This window comes from Heterodontus francisci, chromosome 24 (genome assembly GCF_036365525.1).
Source record: "Heterodontus francisci isolate sHetFra1 chromosome 24, sHetFra1.hap1, whole genome shotgun sequence".
NCBI classification, from domain to species: domain Eukaryota; kingdom Metazoa; phylum Chordata; class Chondrichthyes; order Heterodontiformes; family Heterodontidae; genus Heterodontus; species Heterodontus francisci.
Genome location: NC_090394.1, coordinates 73,209,568 through 73,234,303, shown reverse-complemented (window position 1 = coordinate 73,234,303; position 24,736 = coordinate 73,209,568). Strand labels below are relative to the sequence as shown.

General features: G+C 40.4%; 1 protein-coding gene across 3 annotated transcripts in view; it reads left to right on the top strand.

Annotated features, from left to right (window-relative positions):
* trrap (transformation/transcription domain-associated protein) overlaps window positions 1–24,736 on the top strand; it is a 218,468-nt gene that overhangs the window by 45,063 nt on the left and 148,669 nt on the right. For all 3 annotated transcript variants that reach the window (XM_068056569.1, XM_068056568.1, XM_068056567.1), the window contains 9 exons: window positions 7,183–7,334; window positions 9,220–9,419; window positions 10,229–10,446; window positions 11,088–11,285; window positions 12,746–13,006; window positions 13,754–13,915; window positions 15,307–15,403; window positions 16,606–16,727; window positions 18,061–18,231. In XM_068056569.1, coding sequence (XP_067912670.1) covers window positions 7,183–7,334; window positions 9,220–9,419; window positions 10,229–10,446; window positions 11,088–11,285; window positions 12,746–13,006; window positions 13,754–13,915; window positions 15,307–15,403; window positions 16,606–16,727; window positions 18,061–18,231 — 1,581 coding nt within the window. The remainder of the gene's footprint in view (window positions 1–7,182; window positions 7,335–9,219; window positions 9,420–10,228; window positions 10,447–11,087; window positions 11,286–12,745; window positions 13,007–13,753; window positions 13,916–15,306; window positions 15,404–16,605; window positions 16,728–18,060; window positions 18,232–24,736) is intronic.

Here is a 24,736-nt window from a genome sequence, read left to right as displayed (position 1 = left end):
AACTGCAAATAAAATCCAGTGGGCATGCAACATGTTAGGAGAGGAAGAACCAGAAAATGACTGAGCAGATTCTGTACATGGGCTCAAGGTGAGAAGGCAAGGGAGATGACCATTTTAATTTTTTGCATACTTGTGTCTCGTGCCATGTTGAATACAAAGATCCTGCAAGGAATCCTGCAGCCGGAATGGGTTTGCAGGGACGCTGTTCCCTAATTTTAAGACTGCTTGTTCTTGGGGGGGAAAAAAAATCTGATTGATTACATTAATGTACCTGAACATCTTTACTTGTTCGACATAGTGTTTCCCTTCCCTTTACCCCACCCCTCCATTTGCTCCATATTGGTTATTTTTGGTCAATTGTTCATTTTGATGCTGCCAATTCTGCCTCTGGTTTCACTGTCTGGGAATTACATTATAACACAATTCCAATTACTGAAAAAAATTCAATAAACCCATAACCTGTCACTACATTATTATAAGATAATTACTGCTTCACCCTTCAAACTGAAAGCTCCCCACCGATAGGTGAAAAATATGCAATTAAAAGATTAGAAATGATGTCACAGCTTTGGGGTGATCATAATTTATTCAAATTCATCAATCAACAGGTTGTGTTGGAAAAGTATTAAATGAATGAACTGTGTAGTTGGTGAATCGTAAAAGATCGTGTGAAGCATTCAAACCTAAATAATTCAGTTTAAATGTCACATTGCTTCCTCTCCTGCAGATAGCGTTTTTTTTTTTTTGCGGGGGTTTGATGCTCGGGTGTTGATCATGTGCCAATTCTTGCTTCATGCATGAGCCCCAAGGGTGAAAGGGTGGTGATTGGCTATTTGATCACAGGCACCGATCCCACTCTCACCAGCTGTTAGTGCACAAGTATTTCTAGCAGGGTTCACTGGACAATGAGGAGAAGGAACCTTAGCTGCTTTGTAATTTTCCCCCTCCCTGATTGGTGGACACTCAGCCTGTCGTGCCTTTACCATGATCAGCTACCTCAGTACAAATGACGGAATATAACATGACACCTTTCTAACCTGCATAGCTTCACTCTACACTTGGCGTTGGACTTCTTAAAAAAAAAAATGTTACTTTGCCGTTAGAAATTATATAGCTCCTTCATGATATCCCAAAGTGCTTTATAGCCAATGTGAAGTGTACTCACTGTTGTAGGATATATATTTCTGTAAAAGTGCTAGTTTGTCGAGGGCTGCTATGGTGGGTTTTGGGCTTTTCGAGTCATTGGATTTGGAACAAAGGTTTGTGAGTTACTGTCCTTTTGCAGCTTCCTTAATGTAATTGATGGCAAGGTTCTCATCTGTTTTTTTTTGTTGATGCGTTCAGTGCCAAAGGATACATTTTGAGGAGTCAGCTGATCAAGTACGTGTCAGGCAGCATATCTTTCTATATTGAAATTATATCAGCACTAATATTTATCTGGGAAGTTAATTCTTTGTACTTGTACTGTGCACTTCAACTTGGTGTACAAGGGGGTCAAGGGAAGCAACACTCTCATTTTTATAACTGGGGAGATATCAAATCACTGGGGACAGTTAAGTGTTTTCAATGATAGCAAACGTATTTTTAAAAAGTTTTGTGGAAGGATTTTGTGGCTAACACACTATTTTCAGTCTTACACTAACCAGATTCTAAATGTTGGACATGTAAACGTTTAGGTAATGAATACGGGTTTTTTTTAATATAAAGAGTGGGGTCAAATCAATAAAACTCGTTTTCGATTCCCACTGTTCCTCTGGATTGCAAAGTATTTGAACTTGTGTTATTCCCAGACACACATTAAGAAACTAGATGCAACATCATTTGTTAACGTAATTCTAACCACACGGTTAGTCCTGGAACAAAACATTGCCATAATAGAAATCAATTCAGTTGAACAAAAGCTGACTACTTAACCCAACAATGGAATTCAAGTGCCTCTCTCCAACCGTCCACTCCACTTTCTTACCTGATTTCCTGCTCAGTGGCATCCTCTTAATTTAATGCAATACTCTCCAGCCTGTACTGCACTCTCAGAGGCTGCTACTTAGTGTTTGTGGTTGTCACTTGATTTTATTTATTATGATACAGGAAAGAAATGGAAACTATCAAATGAAAATATTGCTTTGCAAATAAAATGCAGCCCCTCCACCTGGAAAAAGAGAGACGCACCATAACATTGTAACACTGCAGTACATATTATTTCATTTAGCAGGTTTAAATGGTGCTGCGAAGGAAAAATCATTTTTCTATAAAAGCTGATTTAGAATTTAGCATTTCATATTCCATGGGCAAGCTTTACTAGTTGAAAGGGGTGATTGATGTGCTGCACCTTGTAAATTGCTGTAATAAAATACGTGGCATTCATGAACAGAATTTTAAAAAGACATCTGTACTTAGTGTTTGAACCTTGCCATTTTAACACAGTTGTAAATGGAAGATGCCTAGCCCATAAACATTGAGTTGCTGCTAGCAGAGCAGTTATCTTCATTTAGTGATCTATTTGTCCTTAAAAATAAATTATCTTCCTCACACTAGACTTGTTTGAAGAAGTGTTTGCATTGTTACAGTGAGCTTTTTTGGTTTAAACTATATTTTTCATTTTTACTGCATTACCAACAGGTTCCACTTCAGTAGTCTGTAGATGGGACTCAGCTGTGTAGTGAGATCTTGATGGGCTTTTATTGAAGTTGATCATTAGGTCTGATGGCTAATTCCAGAAATGGTGGTCAAAAAATATTTTCCTTTTGAACAAACTGTTCACCTTTCAATACCATAGTCACCTGCAAAAGTCACTTCAGCTGAATAATTTCATTTTTAAAGAAAGTTCTTCCGTGGGATGTGAGCGTTGCTGGCAAGGCCAGCATTTATTGCCCATCCCTAATTGCCCTTTTGAGAAAGTGGTCGTGAGCTGACTTCTTGAACCACTGCAGTCCATGTGGTGTGGCTATACCCACAGTGCTGTTCGTAAGGGAGTTCCAGGTTTTTGACCCAATGACAATGATCGAACGGCGATATAGTTCCAGGTCAGGATGGTGCGTGGCTTGGAGGGGAGCTTGCAGGTTGTGGTGTTCCCATGTGCCTTCTTCCCTTGCCCTACTAGATTTTAGTGTTTTGTGGGTTTGGAAGGTGCTGTTGAAGGAGGCTTGGTGAGTTGCTGCAGTGCATCTTGTTGATGGTACATACTGCTACCACTGTGTGTCGGTGGTGGAGGGAGTGAATGGCACCCCGTCCACAAACAATCAAATGGGTAGCTTTGTCCTGGATGGTGTTGAGCTTCTTGAGTGTTGTTGGAGTTGCACTCATCCAGGCAAGTGGAGCGTATTCTATCACACTCCTGACTTGTCCCTTGTAATTGTTGGACAGGCTTTGAGGAGTCAGGAGGTGAGTAACTTGCTGCAGAATTCCCAGCATTTGACCTGTTCTTGTAGCCACTATATGACTGGCCCAGTTAAGTTTCTGGTCAATGGTAACCTCTAGGATGTTAGTGGGAGATTTGGTGATGGTAATGCCAATGAACATCAAGGGGAGATGGTTAGATTCTCCCGTTGGAGATGGTTATTGCCTGGCACTTGTGTGGCACAAATGTTACTTGTCACTTATCACCCTAAGCCTGAAATTTGTCCAGGTCGTGCTGCATGTGGGCATGGACTGCTTCAGGATCTGTGGAGTTACAAATGGTACTGAACATAGTACAATTCTCTGCGAACATCCCCACTTCTGACCTTATGATGGTCTTGACAAAACAGCTGAAGATGGTTGGGCCTAGGACACTACCCTGAGGAACTCCTGCAGCGATGTAATGGAGCTGAGATGATTGACTTCCAATAACTACAACCATCTTCCTTTGTGCTAGGTCTGACTCCAACCAGTGGAGTGTTTTCCTCCTGATTTCCCATTGACTTCAACCTTGCTAGGGCTCCTTGATGCTATGTTCAGTCAATTGCTGCCTTGATGTCAAGGGCAGTCACTCTCGCCTCACCTCTGCAATTCGGCTCTTCTGTCCATGTTTGTAATGAGGTCGAGAGAGGAGTGGCGCTAGCGGAACCCAAACTGAGCAACGGTGAGCAGGTTATTGCTGAGTAGCTGCTGCGTGATGTCACTGTCAATGATGCCATTCATCATTTTAATGATTGAGAGTTAATTGATGGGGTGGTAATTGGCCGTATTGGATTTGCCCTGCTTTTTGTGCATAGGACATAGCTGGGCAATTTTCAACATTGTCGGGTAGATGCCAGTGTTGTAGCTGTACTGACGCAACTTGGCGAGATGCGCGGCTAGTTCTGGAACACAATTCTTCAGTACTACAGTCAGGATGTTGTCAGGGCCCATAGCCTTTTCAGTATCCAATGCCATCAGCAGTTTCTTGATATCACATGGAGTGAATTGAATTGGCTGAAAGCTGGCATCTGTGATGCTGGGAACCTTTAGGAGGTCGTGATGGATATTCCACTTGGCATTTCTGGCTGAAGATGGTTGCAAATTCTTCAGCCTTGTCTTTTGCACGGATGTGCTGGGCTCCTCCATATCATTGAGGATGGGGATATTTGTGGAGCCGCCTCTTCCAGTTAGTTGTTTAATTGCCCACCACCATTCATGACTGGATGTGGCAGGACTTCCAGATCTATGATTTGATCTGTTTGTGGGATCGCTTAGCTCTGTCTAGCATGTTGCTTCTGTTTAGCATCCAATCCTGTTTTGTAGCTTCACCAGGTTGGTACCTAATTTTTATATGCTGTTCCTGGCATGCTCTCCTGCACTCTTCATTAAACTATGGTTGGTCCCCTGGCTTGGTAATGGTAGAGTGGGGGATGTGCTGGACCATGAGGTTACAGATTATGGTTGAATGCAATTATCCTGCTGCTGATGCCCCACAGTGCCTCATGAATGCCCAGTTTTGTGTTGCTAGATCTGTTCTGAATTTATCCCATTTGACATGGTGGTAGTGCCACACAACACGATGGAGGATATCCTCAATGTGAAGATGGGACTTTGTCTCCATAAGGACTGCGCAGTGGTCACTCTTACCAGTGGTGTCAAGGACAGATGTATCTACGACAGGTAGGTTGGTGCGGACAAGATCAAGTCTGTTTTCCCTGTCTATTAACTGTCTAATGTATAGGTGATTTGGTTTTCAATTTACAGCCAGTTGCATCATAAGATATCTCCATTTATGCGCTCCTAAGTGAATTTTCCTTTGCAGTTGCATTGAAGGACTGCATAATACTTGGAGCTTGAGAGTTCTTGTTCTACTCATGCTGTGCCACTCTCGCCTCCAAGTTTGACGGTTGTGGGATCAAGTCCCATTCTAGGACTTGAGCACAAAATCAAGGCTGTCACTCCAGTGCAGTACTGAGGCATTGCTGCTCTCTTGGTGATGTGTCTTTCAGATGAGCTGTTAAACCAGTGCCCCGTCTGCCCTCTCAGATGGGCAGAAAGGATTCCATGACACTGTTTTGAAGAAGAGCAGGGGAGTTGGCCTTTGTGATCAACATCACAAAAACAGATGATGTGGTCATTACCACATTGCTGTTTGTGAGATCTTGTTTGCAAATTTACTGCTGCATTTTCAACATTAGAACAGTGACTAGGCTTCAAAAGTACTTCATTAGCCGTAAAGCACTTTGGGACATCTTGAGCTTGTGAAATGCAAGTCTTTTTTTTTTCTTTTTGGTGCTTTGTTTTTAAGGTTGTGTGTTACAAATGGCATTTTCCATGCATTTAGTCAAATCTCTGGACATGGCACTCCAACTGATGTTAAAAATGATCATAATCTAATGCAGAATCATTTGACTGAAACACTGTTTGAAGTTTGCACCAATTTCTCTTTTTCTCTTTCTCTCTCATTTTTTTCTCTCTCGCACATATATATTTTCTCTAAGTATATTGTAAAACAGCTCAGGGATGAGTTATTGGAAGTGCGTTAAAGGGAATAGAGCACTTATGCTGGGCCTTTATTTAAAAAAAAACAGTTCTTTACGTTGGTCTGGTAATGTAAACTGAATATTCAGCAGTGAACTGCTAGAGGCAGGATTCATTCCACAGTGCGAGTGAATTACAGACAGTTGTATGTTATTTAGTTGTCAGTCACAGGATAGGTTATTTATATAGTGGCTTATCATAAAAGACTGTCCTTTTCAATGTGTCTCCTTATTGTTAAAGATGAAATTGCACTTCAATTTAATTAAATTATCTCCATTTTAAACAATTGATGATGAAAACAGGGATTTGCTTGGATTATTGATTATTCTAGGATCAACTTTATGGATAAATTTATGATTTGTTTAGAATGGCTACACATTCAATGGTGAAAAGAGGCAACTGCATATGTGCTTGCATTTTTAGCATTGAACACTCTTCAGGAATGAATCATTTGGCTCAAGCAGTATTATTTTTCTAAGAGTTATTTGTAATGGTTTCAGAAGATTATTCAGCTCAGATACTTTAACTTGCACATCTTAGTTAGTCTCTGGAGTAAAAAGATGATCTATCATTGTCTTTGCCATAAATCGACTAACCGCAGGAGATGCAAAGGTTTTTCTACATTTAAAAATAAGGAAGTAGAACAATAACTCTTGTGATTATCACAGAATCGGCCTTTAATGCTTTGAAATGGCCAACAGAACGAGCTTTATAATATATGGGGGGGGGGGGGGGGGGGAAAGACAAACCTTTTATATTGATCAGGCGAACCAGTCGTGTGTGCTTCTTGTTCAGAAAGGATATTTGAAAAGAAGACAATAGATACAGGATGAATATATTGCTTGCATGAATGTGGCCAATTCAAGCTCCATCCCGTTGAGGGTTTGTTCAGGAGAGTATTTTATCCTTTTGGAGCACTGTGTGTTAAATTACTAGATGTGGCACTCCAGGTTTTTGCCACAGGTGAGTGCCAAAACAGTTGCTGCAGTGTTAAAAACTCCTTGATATGTCTACAGTAAGTAGAGTAATGGTAGACTTTTGCCTTGCTGGTGGCAGATGCAGTGCACCATTTTGGCCATCTGTTAAGAATTTCTGTTGTTCTGGAATTATATGCAGGACAATACATCAAATTAAGCAGCTCTTCATGTTTTGTATGCATCTTGAAATTCCACAGATATTTTCATCACATTTCAGTGAGGCATGAGAGAAGACTTTTAAACTGCTTAGATTATGTTTACAAATACTGTTTGTTTTATATTTTAGGCGATTGAAACTGCATTGGATTGTCTGAAGAGTGCTAATACAGAGCCATATTATCGCCGCCAGGCTTGGGAAGTTATCAAATGCTTTTTGGTGGCAATGATGAGCTTGGATGATAACAAACATTCGCTGTACCAACTACTTGCCCATCCAAAGTACGGACAGCACAGATTCCGTTTAATAATTGAATGCAAGAGCAGATTCATTACATTTATAATCCACAGTGCCAGTTTCCCTTCATGCAGAGTCTTTTTTCTAAAAAAGAAAAAATGGGATGGGAAAGTGGAGTTGAGGCAGAAGATCATATTGAAGGCAGAGCAGGCCTGGGGGCTTTGTGATCTTCTGCTATTTCTTATGTTCTTGATTCTTGTGTTGTTAATAGAAACAGGTTTTTAAAGTAATATCAGTAATTACAATTCTGTTTTAATCCAACATATAATGAAAGTGCATGTGCTGTACAACTTAACTGAAGCAAGAGCATTTTTTTAGTAAGGTTTGCACTATAAGTCTGAAGGTTCCAGGGTAAGTGAGCATAATTATAAATTATATTGAACATGTTTATCGCTCCTCATGCTTTTTGCATTTTGGGCATGTTGAATGAACAGCATATTCCAGTCAAAGTTGTCGAACAATATATCTCGTGATCTTCTGCAGGAAAATTGAATTTCGACTTAAGTGTTATGGTGGCTTTAAACTGTCTCGCTATTGAGTTACTTGCAGCCATCACTCAGTTTCTGAATACTATTACATGCCAGAATGTTATGCGATGATGTGGGAAATGCTGGGTGATGGAGGTCAGCACTTCACCATCCCAGTGCTAAGCAGTTGTCTTGAGTGACTGTAACCGGAGTGTTGGGTCTCAAGTCTTCACACATGATTTTGGGCAGCCAAAGTGAGCATGACTGCATTGTAAATACTGGGGCCATCTCCTGATAAGCTGGGTGGTGGTTATTGAATTGCTAAAGTACCAGAACGAAGTTCAGCTTCAATATAAATTTCTATAGGAGGGGACTCGAATAAAACTTTTGAAATCCCTTCCATAAAAGGTTTGGTTACATGTTAGAATGCATATCTTTATTTGGTCAAATCATTGATTGGAAAAAAAAATGCGCTTTAGCAATCTCGATGCTGTGTTGGTTTTAGTTAAAGGGAAAAAAAAACAAATCTTTTATTTTAAGAATTTTAGATTAATTCAATTTCAGAAGCAGCCTCCATTACCTAACACAATGAGCAACTGAGCCATGCAGAGAAGGTCTCAGGCTTGATCCATGATCTATGCTGGTTTCAGCCAGGGAAGATGATGGGACACCACAAATGACCTTGGCACCCTTGGTATAGAAGGGGAAGCACTCGGGTTCTATTTCTCCTGATGGCTAACTGGAAGTCCCCTGTTGGAGGTTTGTGTGTACATGCACGGATGTTTGGTAAGGCGGGAAATTGGCTCGGCCGCAAGGTCCCTTCTGGTTGAATAACCCGCCAGCGCTTGCTATTGAAAGTTGGCCGTGATCTGTGGACACTCGGCTGAGGTACTGCAGGGCACCAAGTGCCCACTGAACCACACCAAAGCATTTGAGGGAAGAGGTAAAAATTGTCAAGAGGAAAAACATCTCTCAATAAAGGCGATGCTGAAATCTAGCAAGTGATAAGGGCAGCAGCATAAGCATTTCTCCATCTTGGCATAATAGCTCTTTTTGTCTGCCAAATTGATTAATATTTCAGTCTTTCAAACCAAATGAAATGACTTGAGCACAGCACACTGTAAATATTGAAACGTCACTCAATAATCACATTTGGTTGTCAGCGCTTGTACCATTCAGAGCACATTTGCCTTATTTGCAGCAGCTGGCCCTAAATAGCCGTGATGAAATTGAACCATCCATCTTATTTGTGGTCAGTTGCTGACAGTATTAAAATGGAATAATTGAATTGGGTCAGCTCTATCAAAATGTAAAAGAAACTCTGCTACCCGCAATTGTCATGGTTGACTTGTTAATAATGTGGCGAGTGGTTTTCTTGAATTAATTACATTTTTTTTCCCAGCTTCACAGAGAAGGCGATACCCAGCGTAATTATATCGCACCGTTATAAAGCACAGGACACGCCTGCTCGTAAAACATTTGAACAGGCTTTGACGGGCGCATTTATGTCAGCTGTCATTAAAGATCTACGGCCTAGTGCTCTGCCTTTCGTGGCCAGCTTAATCCGTCACTATACCATGGTGGCAGTAGCTCAACAGTGCGGTAAGTAAATGCCACCTACTGAATGGGTGAGATTGAACTGGGGACTTTCTGACATTTTTGCAAGTTATTCTTATAAGGAAATAAATATAACCACAGAATTGAAAGGAGGATGTTACTTTGCTTTAGTTCACAAGTGTGAAATTTCTATCATAATTCACAAATGCCAAGGGCACAAGTGAATTATTGAATCTATCTGAGGAATTGAGCCAAACCAGTGGAACTCTGACAAGGCAGTGTTCTTATATAAAAAAAAATCATTTTCTACGTTTATCTATATTCAAAAAATGAAACGAGATTTTTTTTAACTCATCCATTTGAGCAGTGATATTTTGTTTTTGCAATATAGTTACATGTATAGCTGTTTCAGGCAAGTTAGTTGCCACTTTCAGCTGCGAAAGAAATTACTTTCACTTACTGCCTTTCATGACTTCAGGACATTGCAAAGCACTTTGCAGCCAATGAATTACTTTTGAAGAGTAGTCATTGTTGTAATGTAGAAGACATGGCAGTCAATTTGCATGCTGCAAGCTCCCACAAACAGCACGGAGAGAAATAACCAGATAATCTGACTAGCTTTAGGAGATACTTGCATGCAAGAAGCACATTGCCCAGTGGTAGTCTAACTTGTACATTTTCATTATACGCTGGCCCCCTTAGCCCAGCAACAATTTTATTCAGTGCATTTTGTTAAACAGTTGCTGCCCTTTTGCCTATCCTAATAAAATTAATAAATCTATCATTTTTTGGCGACGTATAATTGTGTTATTATTTGGCGTGGCGTATAATTTAAAAGTCTTTGTGTTCCCCAGGCCCGTTCTTGCTCCAGTGTTACCAAGTAGGCAGTCAGCCAAGTACAGCCATGTTCCACAGTGAAGAGAATGGATCAAAAGGAATGGACCCACTTGTTCTTATAGATGCGATAGCCATCTGCATGGCTTATGAGGAAAAGGAACTTTGCAAAATCGGAGAGGTGGCTCTAGCTGTCATCTTTGATGTAGCAAGCATAATCCTAGGCTCAAAGGAACGGGTAGGTACTTCTGAATTTCTAATAACATACATGTTGAATTATGCTACCAAAGCATAATATTTAATTTACAACCTATAGCAAAGAAAGAACTTACATTGAAAGCACCTTTCACACGTTGGGATGTCCCAAAGCGCTTCACAGCCAGTTACATACTTAATGCCAAAGGGATCAAGGGATATGGGGAGAAAGCGGGAACAGGGTACTGAATTAGACAATCAGCCATGATCTTTTTTGAATGGTGGAGCAGGACCGAAGGGCCGAATGGCCTCCTCCTGCTCCTATTTTCTATGTTTCTATGTTTGAAGTGTAATGTAGGAAATGCGGCAGCCAGTTTTTGCACAGCAAGCTCCCACTGACAGCAATGTGATAATGACCAGTTAATCTGTTTTTTAGTGATGTTGATTGAGGGATAAATACTGACCAGAACACTTGTTGGTTGGGGGGTTGGTGGTGGTTCTTCAAAATAGTGTCATGGGATTTTTTGCATCCATCTGAGATGCCAGATGGGATCTCAGTTTAACATCTCACCTGAAAGACTGATAGCTGTCACATCCTGTTCAACTTAGAAATTTTACTGATCTAATATTTATTGATGTATTGGATGTTGTCAGACAAGTGACCTTTTGTTTTAATCCCGCTAGGCTTGCCTGTTACCACTATTCTCTTACATTGTGGAGCGTCTTTGTGCCTGCTGTTATGAACAAGCCTGGTATGCCAAACTTGGAGGTGTGGTCTCCATTAAGTTCCTGATGGAACGCCTTCCATTGATTTGGGTCCTACAGAATCAGCAAACCTTTCTGAAGGCTCTCCTTTTCGTCATGATGGATCTGACTGGAGAGGTACTGTGTGTTTCTTACATGGGTGTGGGGTATGTGAAGTCCATGGTATGTTTCACGACAAAAGTCAGTATGTCTAACTAGCTCATGCTAACTAGCAATCAACGTGTGCTCACACTGCAGTTGGGCTGGAGTGAGTGTGATCAGCCTTTTTGTCCTTTTACAAAGGAAGTGTATGCATCAAGAAGTTGGGGTCACCTGCAAAATAGTACATCCATTTAAAATCATCTGCCAAGAAATGGTGTAGGCTACTGATCTGGGTGCCCTAATTGCTGAGCTGCACTTCCAGTGCACAAATTCCAACATGAGGGCTAATTTACAAAATATTCAGTTGAGATGAGTGGTTGCTTTGTGAGATTATATTTTGGTTGATATGTGCTTATGACTTGAGTTAAATGAACTGATAAGTATGCTGTAGTGGTATTATGTAGTAAAATAGCACTGTAATTGTAATCATTGTTACGCTGTTTGTGGCTGTTCAAATTTTAACAGATCTATTCATGGGAAAATGTGGATTTAACCGGTGACAGGATGCAAACAAATAATTACCACCACAAAAGAAACTGAAAGGGCTGCATTGCTAGGGTAAAGTAGAGGGAGAGCTGTCACAACCTCTGGCTGTGTCTGACCCAGATTATCAACGCTACCTTTGTGCGTAGAATTTTCTCGGGAGTGTCCTTTGCACCTGCTGAGCAAGAAGTTTTAAAAAAAAAAAAGTTTTATGTACTAAGACTGAATGCGACTGCTTCTCTTGGAAGAGATGATGAGACCTAAAATTTGATTGACAGCACTGCTGGGTGAAAGCGAGACTTCTCCTCATGCAGACATGAGAAAATCCACTGGAGTAAAACTTGGGCTTTGGCTTCAAAATAGTGAGAGTATATGACTATGACCAAACAACAACTTGTATTTGTATAGTGCCTTTAACTTAGTAAAACATCCCAAGGTGCTTCATTGGGGCATGATGAAGCAAAATTTTACACCAAGCCACATAAGGAGATATTGGGACAGGTGATCAAATGCTTGGTCCATGAGGTAGATTTTAAGGATAGTCTTAAAGTAGGAAATGAAGTGGAGAGACTTAGGGAGGGAATTCCAAAGCTTGGGGCCAAGGCAGCTGAAGGCACGGCCACCAGTGGTAGAGCGATTAAAATCGGGGTTGGTCAAGAGGCCAGAATTAGAGGGTTGTAGGAGCAGGGGGAAGTAACGGAGGCGCTTGACGCAATAAAGGGATTTGAAAACCAGGATGAGAATTTTCAAATCCTGCGTTGGTGGTCTGGGAGCAAATATAGGTCAGTGAGCACAGGGCAGGGGGCGATGGGCATTGGAGACTTAGTGCGAGTTGAGATACAGGCATCAGACAGACCATGCAAACAGATGGTACAAATTCCTGACAAAAAGCTATTTTCTGTTTAAAGCATTATAAACGTTTTACCTAAAGGAATAATTCTGCTTCTGTCCAGGTTTCCAATGGAGCAGTTGCAATGGCCAAGACCACCTTGGAGCAGCTGCTAGTTCGTTGTGCAACCCCCTTGAAGGATGAGGAGAAGTCAGAAGAGCTGCTTGCAGCTCAAGAAAAGTCATTCCACCATGTGACCCATGACCTTGTGCGGGAAGTGACATCGCCGAACTCCACCGTGCGAAAGCAGGCCATGCATTCTTTGCAAGTGCTTGCCCAAGTAACGGGGAAAAGTGTAACAGAAATCATGGAGCCCCACAAAGAGGTGACGTAAAAATAGTGCAATATTTCACATAACTGGAGGTGTGCTTCGTAACTTGTGATTTTCAACTATTGACAATTCATGGAGAAAAAAAATCACTTGTAGGCGAGGGTGGCTTTTAGGGCAAAAGTAACCATGAATCGCTAAGAAAACTATAATGCACAGGAACTTGCTAGGTTAAACCTCTGTCCTCTTGGGAAGATCTAATAATGAACAAAATTAGACGACTATCATATTGGAATTATCATCCTCCAAATGGAAAATTCCTCCACGAGAGATCCTTACTCTGATCATTTGATTGGGGATGAACAGAAATTTTCTGTGCGGTTGCGCTGTCATGTTGAACTTATGTTTTGGTGTCTCTTCTGGTAAAACAAATGGGTTCAGGGGAGGAACCTTAATGTAATGCTGTCTTGACATTGTCATGCCACCATATTGAAGTGATTTCTGTCTTTAGTATTTTTAACCTGGGTTTTACCATTGACACCCTGGTGACCTTGGCAATTTGTGAGCAATTCTTCAATTCCAAGTGTGAATGCTATGAGGTGGATAATCTAACCTTTTTATTTTGTAGAAGTGTTGACAGAATGTTGGCTAACCCACAATTTTCATCAGCGTGATTGCATTTGGAACGTGCTTGAATCCTTCAGTTTCTACAACTTGTGTCGAGAAGTGTCGTGCCATATGGGTGCGGTACCAACCTAAGTGCAGAATGCAAATTTGATCCTGGATTATTCCATGTGTTTCTAGGTCCTACAAGACATGGTTCCACCTAAGAAGCACTTACTGCGACATCAACCAGCAAATGCTCAGATCGGATTGATGGAAGGAAATACATTTTGCACGACTCTACAGCCCAGGCTGTTCACCATGGATCTCAATGTAGTGGAGCACAAAGTCTTTTATACAGAGGTAAGGGTTGGTGGATACCTTCTACTTTCTTAACTACTCTGTATTTTCCAATGTGCAGCTTTTCTTGCCTGTTTCTATGGTCATTCACCTTCAGCAGTATGGCTTCTCTAAAATTGCTAAAACTAGTGATTTAATGAAACGATTTGTCCAACAAGTCAGTGATTCACCAAAAACAAAATCTAGTTACTTTGGCTGAAGATTTAGTTTATGGAGCTTTTGTTTAAAGTTCAAGCTTGCTGAGTTATATCTATTGTGCCAACTCAAGCGTTTAGTTTCAAGGCCATCCATGTAGATAGCTTTCAGTAGCTTCATTTGCTTCAGCTTATATGTGGCTTGGACAGTTCCATTCACGAGGATATTGGGGTATAAACGTTTCTGCACATCATTCAGGAAACTGCAGTATTGAAAGAGGTAGCTGTGGAGATAGTGGATGCATTGGTGATCATCTTCCAAAATTCTATAGATTCTGGTGGGGTTCCTGCAGATTGGAAGGTCGCAAATGCCATCCGACTTTTAAGAAGGGAGGGGGGAGAAAAAACTGGGAACTGCAGATCTGTTAGCCGTATATCAGTTGTATGGAAAATGCTAGAATCTGTTCTAAAGGATGTGATAAATGGACACCTGGATAATAATGATCTAATTGGGCATAGTCAACATGGATTTATGAATGGGAAATCATGTTTTGCCTGTTTTGAGGATGTTACTAACCGAATTGATAAAGGGGAGTCGGTGGACGAGTTATCCTAGGATTTTCAGAAGGCTTTTGATAAAGTTCCCCACAGGATTACTGCACTGACAGAGCTGCAATTATTTTTGGATGGGACGTTAAACCAAGGCTCTGTCTGCCCTCTTAGGTGGCAGTAAAAGATTCCATGGCACTATTTGAAGAACAGGGGAGTCCTGGCTGATCTTTATCCCTGGGAGCTTGCTGTTTGTAAATTGGCTGCCATGTTTCCTACATTGCAACAGTGCAAGCACCTCCTTGGCTGTGAAGAGCTTTGGGACATCTTGAGATTGTGACTGATTTGACCTATAACTGAATTGACCTCAAATTGGTTATCTTAGTTAATTTCACTGTAAGTTGCATGTGGATTTGCAGCATTTCCCCCTAGTTTACTACTGTACTGCAGACTTTTTAAAGCTTCTTAAGTTTGCAGTATACTTTCTGACTTTAATTCCTGATTGCTAATGAAAAGCAATGAATTAAGTGCAGAGGGTTGGTTTAAAAATAGAGGCAAATTTTCGCGATGTTTCTTTACAAAAATGGTTTATGCACTGCAAGTATTTACACAGGCAGAAATCTCTCATCAGTAACAAACGTGTCTCGGTTGAATACCTCCATTTAATAAATGATGGTGTTTGACTTGTTGAATGCTTTTATCTTGTTACAGTTGCTAAATCTGTGCGAGGCAGAAGATGTTGCTCTTATGAAACTACCGTGCTACAAAAGCCTGCCTTCACTTGTGCCTTTACGCATTGCTGCCCTCAGTAAGTGAAACTATGGTAACTAAAAGGCAGAAAGCTCCTGTCTTAAAACATACAGCAGTTATTTTTACCCAAACTCGCATTCAATTTGGAGCCACTTTGTGATAAATTAAGAGGTGGCTTGGGACCTGTTATAATGCTAGTTTGTTTTGGTGTTGCTTTTAGAGAAAAATTGGTGTCTGATAGTATTTTGCTCGTGGATGAGTTTTCAAAAGATGTAGCAAGGCTGGTCTGTATGGTGGTGTAGCCATGTTGTAGCACTAATACTTGATGTAGTGGTCGCAAGCTTGAGAGCCCACTCGGCAAAGTTTCTGATCTATAGCTGTGCCAATGCAGGCAGATGCTGAACAGAGGAAGATGTCTGTGAATTCTCTACTGGGCTACTCTTGCATAATTCTTTATGGCTATTGGCAAAAGAGCTGCATGAGTAAAAGGTTTTGGAACAGCCTATTCAGATGCTGGTATATGCGGCTTGAAGTAGGGGATTGGGGGAGCAGCGAGTGGAGTGCAGGGGTTCATAGAAAGCAGATAGAAATGTGTATTTTCCTTTTAAAGTAATGACACGCAGTAAAACCTATCAGAAACCACCTGTAGAAAGCAATGGTATTTAGAATCCCTCCTGGCCAACACAATGCTACACCATGATTTAACATGAGGCATTCTAGAAAACTCAGGGCTGGAAAATCCCTAAATCTAGAAGCTCATAAAAGTTTGACAGGCCCAATGGAGTACATTGTGGCAGGTCAGGGAACATTAAGCCAATGACCTGCTGTAAACTGCACATTGCAAGCCAACATGCAGGAGATTAGAAACTACCGCACTCAGAATTATATTTTCAACAAAACGTTAATGCTCTTAATGTATCCCGCAGCATAGATTAAAAAAACCTCGTCAAGTCCTTTAATCATCTTTAAACACCTCCATTAGATCACCCCTTAATTTTCTAAACTCAAAGGAATACAGAATCATCAGTGTTTACAAGCAAGCATTTTCACAGTGTTTTTCAATGTAATTATCTCTGTACACAATGTTTTATCTTGGTTATTGTATGTAATTGAGTTAGTTTTCATTTTCTATGTGCAGTCCAATGACCAACTTTTATAATATAGTTGTGCATGCTTGAGGAAGTTGTTCACTGATTTTATGTTGTTCTGCTAGTTTGTGTGGAGACTAAAATTGTGCTCCTTTTGCTTTTTCTTGAATAGATGCCCTGGCTGCCTGCAATTACCTGCCTCAGTCACGAGAAAAAATCATTGCCGCATTGTTCAAGGCATTGAACTCGACGAATAATGAATTGCAGGAGGCTGGAGAGGCCTGCATGAGGAAGGTTAGTTGTGATGCAGTAGTGCAATTCTGGAGATGCTATCCAGGCAAGAGTTGAAAGGAATCCAGACCAAATGATGAATGCTGTATTAATATTTACCAGCATGTCGTTTTACCGTGACACTTTCACAATTTCTGTAATTAAAATAATTTTTAAAAATTAATTTTGTTGTATTCTCAACAGACAAAATAGTGATGTAGGTTGTACTCATTGTCCTAATTGACTATTAATTTTTTTCCCTAATACCATTAGCTATATTCGTACATGTAGTTTAGAAATGACGAGAACATAGTTTGAAGAGCCTTCAGACAATTGCAGACCCCTATTTAGCATTTGGTCATCTGCCAGTTGTATAGTGCCTGATAATTCATTCACTTAACACTAATTTTTTGAAGTACTCAATAATTTGAATTAAATAGCATAAATTACATAGCAAAGTGGGAATTTGGTACTAAAAATTACTTATATTAGAATTTTAAATCAAAAAAAATTGAGTTCAAGTGGACTGTACATTATAATTCATGAAAGGAAATGTATTTTTCAGAAAATGTTTTTCTCTTTTGCAGAATATTACAAAAAGCTGGGCTACTAGTATAAATGCTCCTTTCGCACACATGCCCAGTAATTCGTATTGCTATGACTATCATTGACACTAGAACTGCATAATGTATGTCATTTTTGAATATTCATATGCAAGCCGTTCTGGAAGTAATGTAATAAAAGCAAAGTACTGGAAATGCTCAGCAGGTCTGGCAGTGTCTGTAGAGAGAGAAACAGATTTGACGTTTTTTGACTTGGATATGACTCTTCAGAGCTTTTTTTTTACTTTTGTCATGGAAGTAATACATTTTTTCAGGGTTCAGGGCTTTGAACAGACCTGGAGCCGAGGTGAGCACAAACCACTCCAAAACTCTTGTAGTTTGTTCCTCTCTGAACCCCTGCCTATTACAGGTCTTGAAGCCCCTCACACAAAGCCCTAAGCAGCCCCATATAACTTTGTTTCTGAAATATGTTGGTCAGAATGTGAGTCGGATATTTTTCCACAAAGCAATCCCGAAAAAAAGATGAAAAATCCATTTTTATTTTTGTATAGTTTGGCTGCTGATGTGCATGTATCTACCTCCATCTAGCAAAAGTGGGCTTTAAAGAATATTGATAAACCTGTGTATTCATTATCTAATTAAAATGCATGAGTATCTTTTGTGTCTTGTTTATAATGCAACACTATATATAAGGCTTTTTTTTAAACTGAGCTTTAAAGGCTTTAATTACAAATTATCCTAAATCTTAAATGTTTTAAATTGGCTAAAGTTTCTTTTTATGTTTACCTTTTTAGTTTTTGGAGGGAGCTACAATTGAAGTAGATCAAATCCACACACACATGCGGCCACTCCTGATGATGTTGGGTGATTATCGCAGCCTGACTTTAAATGTTGTGAATCGCTTGACCTCTGTAACGAGACTTTTTCCAAACTCCTTTAATGATAAATTTTGTGACCAGATGATGGTAAGTGTGTGAGTAGCTTTATCAGTCATGTTCAGATTTAAGCCAATTTTGAATGTGAGTTGTTCAAAATGAATATCTCAAGTGAATTTGAGATTTTGTCTCTTTGGCTAATTTTCTGCCCTGCTTTCCTGAAGGTGTTATTTCTTACTGGAATAGCAATAATTTTTGTGACTTTATACGAAAATCCAACCAGCCAAACTATGCCATAAACCAATTACAAATCCATGAAGATGCTACTGGTCTTTGCTGCAGGTTCAGAACCATCCGCCAGATACTTGGCCACATATGTTGATCTCTCTTTTCTGTCTAGTCTGCTTTGGTAATGAAAAGCTTTGTGGTGCTGTTCAATCTATTTGAATCATTCCAGATGTTTATAGGGGATACATCACAGATCACAGGAGCAGGGGGAGGCCATTCAGCCCCTTGAGCCACCTGTTCTGCCTTTTAATGAGATCATTGCTGACGTGTATCTTAATTCCATCCACCCGACTTGGATTCCTATCCTTTTTATATCCTTGTGTAGCAAAAATCTATCGATCTCCGATTTAAAATGATTAATTATGTTAGCGTCTAGTGCTTTTTGTGGGAAAGAGTTCCACACTTCTGCCACCCTTTGGGTGAAGATTTTTTGCTAACTTCTGAATGGCCTGAATAATTTTAAGGTTATGTTCCTTTGTCCTAGACTCACCCATTGGGGAAAATATTTCTCTATCTGCCCTATTGATTTTTTTTTCAGAATCCAAAATATCTCAATCAAATCACTCCTTAAATCTTCTATTTTCCAGGGAATGTATGTAATTATGTAATCTCTACTCATAAGCTAACCTTTGGAGTCCTGATAACATTCTGGTGAATCTGCTGCACACTTTCCCAGGCCAGTAAATCCTTTCTAAGGTGCAGTGGCCAGCACTGTACAATGGTACTCCAAATGTGGTCAAAACAGGGCTGTGTATAGCTGTAGCAAACTTCCCTTTATGTTCCTAACATTCCATTAGACGTTTTGATTTTTTTTGAACCCGACTACTACATTTTAGTGATCTGTGTACATGGACACCTAAATGCCTTTGGAATTCCACTATTAGGAGTCTTTCATTATTTAAATAATATTGGTTTGGATCTGGTAAAGAATTTTGGTTTAAGAATAGCAGTAACATTACTTCTGTGCCACATCTTTAGAAAACAGGGTTTGTCCACACATGGTTAAAGAAATTCCAGAGCTGTCTTTACCATTCACAATTAACTAGTGTTACGACCAGGTGAGAAAGGGGTCTAGGGCTCCCCCCCTCAGCCTCTTCCTGGTTTGGGCGTAACAGGGTTTAACTTTTAAAACACCGTGTTTTAGCTTCCCTCTCAGTGAGTCCTTGCTCACTGCTCTCTGCTTGATTTCTTTGCCATTACAATTAGACAGGTTTTCTCAGATTTAAACTAGAAAGGTGTAAGTTTATAAACCTTAAAACTCTAATTCAGTTAAAACTACTAGAAATACGCGACGCGACCACGCTCGCATGCATACGTGATAAACACACGCCAATAGAGACAGAGGAAGAGAAAGCAATAAAGGGGAAAGGGTTTGAAGCAATAGCTGGATTTCATTTACTGGTTTTGGGTTTGATGTAAAGTCTTTGATTGAAGTGAAGTCTTGCAGTTCTCGTTGAGGCCCAGTGTACACTTTCATACTTGTTTCACTGATCTTCTGTCTTGAGGCTTAAGTTACTTCTGTGATTCCCTGGAACGTTGCTCGAGAGAGAGAGACAGGGAGAGACCTTCTCTGTTGTCTTCAAATTGCAGTCTCTTCCCAAATTGTTGTTTAGTTTAGTTTTAGTTTAGAGATACAGCACTGAAACAGGCCCTTCGGCCCACCGAGTCTGTGCCGACCATCAACCACCCATTTATACTATTCCTACACTAATTCCATATTCCTACCACATCCCCTCCTGTCCCTATATTTCCCTACCACCTACCTATACTAGGGGCAATTGCTAATGGCCAATTTACCTATCAACCTGCAAGTCTTTTGGCATGTGGGAGGAAACCCACGCAGACACAGGGAGAACTTGCAAACTCCACACAGGCAGTACCCAGAATTGAACCCGGGTCGCTGGAGCTGTGAGGCTGCGGTGCTAACCACTGCGCCACTGTGCCGCCCGTGTGAGCACAATTCATAAAACTCTAAGTTGGCCAGCAGGTGTGTCATGTGACTAGCCCCTTATTTGGAACAACCTCTCCGGCGAGGTTTGAGGATTTCCCCCAAGCTTAGCAGACACTCTCAGTGGAGGGTGGATGGCTGGCTCTTACACATTCAATGTCTCTTGATCAAAAATCCGTCTGGCTAATTGAATCAGGGAGTACTCATTGTTTTCTTCAGGCAACTGTCTTTTAGAATGCAAATGTGCAGCCATGTTTTCAGCCACTGTTGTGGTCTTTTTAAATAAATTATTTCAAGTCCAGTAGCAGTTCAAAAATAATGTTCCATATGACGAAATTAATATGTCTCATTTTGGCAGGAGTGGTTTTCGTCACACTAGTTTCAGAATTTTTTTGACCATTTTTCCCACAGAGGATTTGGGAACATATTTTGAAGTATTGGCGTTTTTAAACAAAGTGTATTTATGCAAATTTTGGGTGGACAGTGCGGAAAGCCTCAAGACAAAAGTTGGGTAATAGTTATTGGTCTAAACATTGAATTTGTTTAACTGAAGACTCTAACAATACAAAGTGCATGAACCTTACTCAGCAATGAGTAAATGGGGAAGTCGCTGGTCTAAGGCACTGGCTAGAAGGTGCTCTCTAGCCCATCCCTTGTGGCTGTCAATATGGGGATGAAAAGCAGAGGCAGAAACACTTGCTGATGGTCAAGGTCTTAAAATAGAAAGCTACGAGGGTGAGCTTTTGCCAAACTCAGAAGGAGAATGCGGGAGGGTAGTTGGACATTAGTTTGCTGAAGTCAAACATGTAATGATTGAAAGGATAAGACCCTCTAGTCCATTCAGCCTGCCCCACACAATTGTGATAACAATACATACACTCCTTACCCCACTCAAAAAATATGTTCTTCTGGGAGAGACGAGAAACCAGATTAAAAACCCTGACTTGTTTGGGGAAAATAGAGCCTCACTGATGTGGGGAAGCTTAGCATGCTCATTATTTTGTATTATTACATGATGACAAGTTGTCCTAATAAAATTAAGTGAATTGATCATTATTGTTGCTCGGTATGTTCACTAACTTGAGATAAAGCAGCTTAATGATTTGTATGTGGCTTCATCTCACAAGTTTTCTTGGTTCTCCATTGAAATGATCGCAGTGGCACATGTCTATCAGGTGGATTGTAAGTAGGTGATATTTGTTACACCCCTAGGCTATGCTGTTTGCATTGAGAATTGAATGTTGGCACATAAGGGGCGTGGGATTGTATCGCAGTAGCGTCCGGCACCACTGAACCTGAGGTGATGTCTGGGGCAGACCTGAATGTGTAATGAGTATCAAGCTATGGAATTAATTCAGGATGGGCTATAACCAGGAACCGGTGTAATTTTAGGTCAAGTGAGAATCAATTTCTGATTTAAATGGCATCTCTCTAACCAATTTACTCACCCAGGCTGAGCTTAAAATAAAAATCCAATGACATTTTATCTCAATCGACATCTTTGAGGATCTGTTTATGCTTTTTTCACTGAAAACCTCATGGATATAACTCATCCATCCAATCATCATTCGAGGTACTGCATACTCTGCCAAGCACTAATAGTAATCACAATGAGTTTTGTTTAGTTTCTGTTTAGCCATGGAACTGGATAGATTGTCAGTATAGTTGTATTAGGACTGGAATGTGTTGAAAGCCTACTGCCTGGCTGAAAGTTTGCAAACTTGGCACAAATAGGCAAACAAACCTGGTGCCTCCTGGTCTGCTTGACTTGGAAACATACTGGTCTGATCCCTTACCCACTGGGTCTCTAGAAGAACTGTGAGTTTGAGGTTTTCTATTTAAAGTTAACTGGTTTTTACACCTTTGTATCTTCTAGACTTGAATATTCCAATGGACTCTTGGCCAGCTCCCATCTTCTACTCTCCCATATATTTTAAGGTCATCCAAACCCCTGCTGCCCGTGTCCCAATCTCACCAAGTCCTGTTCACCAATCACCCCTGGGCTCGCTGGGCTACTTTGGCTCCCAGACTGGCAAAGCCTTCATTTTAAAATTCGCGTCCTTGTTCTCAAATTCGTACATGATCGCACCTCTACTATCTCTGTAACCTTCTCCAGATATTACAGCCCTCCAAGATCTCTGCTCTCCAATTCTGACCTCTTGAGCATCCCTAATTTTTAATTGCTGCACCAATGGCAAATCTGCTTTCGGTTGCCAAGGCCCTAAGCTCTGGAATTCCATGAGAACATAAATAGGAGCAGGAGTAGACCATTCAGCCCCTTAAACCTACTCTGCCTACTCTTCAGCATAATCATGGCTGATTTTCTACCTTAACTCCACTTTCCTGCCCCCTTCCCATAATCCCTTGATTCCCTGAGAGATCAAAAATCTATCCATCTCAGTCTTGAATGTACTCATGGATGGAACATCCACAGCCCTCTGGGGTAGACAATTCCAAAGATTCACAAAGCTCTGAATGAAGAAATTTCTCCTCATCTCAGTCCTGAATGATCAACCCCTTTTCCTGAGATTGTGTCCCCATGTTCTAGATTCCCCAGCTAGGGGAAACAACCTCTGTGTGTCTACCTTGTCAAGCCCTTTCAGGATCTTGTATGTTTCAATGAGATCACCTCTCATTCTTTTAAACTCCAGAGAGTATAGGCCCAGTTTGCTCAGCCTTTCATCATATGACAACCTTCTCATCCCAGGAAGCAACCTTTGTTGTACTGCCTCCAAGACAAGTGTATTCTTTAGATATGAAGACCAAAACTGCACACAGTACTCCAGGTGTAGTCTTAGCAAAGCCCTGTACAATTGCTGCAAAACTTCCTTATTATTGTATTCCAATCCCTTTGTAATAAAGGCCAGCATGTTATCTGCTTTCCTAATTGCTTGCTGTACCTGCATACTCACTTTCTGTGTTCCTTGTACTAGTACACCCAAGTCTCTCTGAACATCAATATTTAAAAGTTTCATGCCTTTTATAAAAAAAAAAATTCTGCTTTTCTATTCTTACTACCAAAGTGAATAACCTTAGACTTCCCCATAATATCTGTCACCTTGTTGCTCATTGTGGCCTTCAGTCTCTGTGTCGTCCTCCACAGCTTACATTCCCATCTAACTTTGAATTGTCTATAAACTTGGATACATTACTCGCTTCTCTTCGTCTAAGTCATTAATATAGACTGTAAATTGAGGCCCCAGCACTGATCCTTGTGGCACTTCACTAGTTACAGCCTGCCAACTTGAAAATGCCCTATTTTATACGTACTCTCTGCTTCCTGTCTATTTATCAATCCTCCAGTATGTTAATGTATTACCCCCAACTCCACGAGTCCTTTATCTTGTGTGTTAACTTTTTGTCTGTCACCTTATCGAATGCCTTTTGGAAATTCAAGTATGCTACATCTACTGGTTCTCTTATCTACCCTACTAGTTATATCCTCCGAATACTCTAAATAAATTTGTCAAACACTATTTCCCTTTCGTTAAACCATGTTGACTTTGTGGGATCATAGTGATATTCTAAGTATATTGTTAAGACTTCCTTCATCATTGATTCCAGCATTTTCCCAATGACTGATGTCAAGCCCCTGTTTTCTTTTTCCCTCCTTGAAAAGTGGTGTTACATTCGCTAACTTCCAAGCTGCTAGGACTGTTCTAGAATCTTGGAAATTTTGAAAATTATAACCAGTGCATCCACACTCTCTGCAGTTACCTCCTTTAGAACCCTAGGATGTAAGCCATCAGTTCCTGTGGATTTGTCAGCTTTCAGACCATCGATTTCTCCAATAGTTTTTCTCTGCTGGTATTAATTACCTTATGTTTCTCACTCTTATTAGCCCCTTGGTTACTCTCTATTTCTGGTATGTAATTTGTGTCTTCTGTTGTGAAGATGGACGCAGATACTTGATTGATATCTCTTCCATTTCCTCATTCACCATAATTTTGCCTGTCTCTGCCTCTAAGGGACCAAATGTTTACTTTAGCTACTTTTCTTTTTATGTACTTGTGAAAGCTCTTAGAATCTGTTTTTGCACTTTTGGCTAATTTACTCTCATATTTTCCCCTTTTTATCATTTTTGTCGACCTTTGCTAGTTTCTAAAACGCTCCCAATCCTCGGGTTTGCCACTATTCTTCACAACATTATAAGCCTCTTCTTTTAATCTAATGCTATCCTTAACTTCCCTAGTAAGCCAGGGATGGATCCTTATTGATTTTGATTTGATTTAGAGATACAGCACTGAAACAGGCCCTTCGGCCCACCGAGTCTGTGCTGACCATGAACCACCCATTTATACTAATCCTACACTAATCCCATATTCCTACCACATCCTTACCTGTCCCTATATTCCCCTA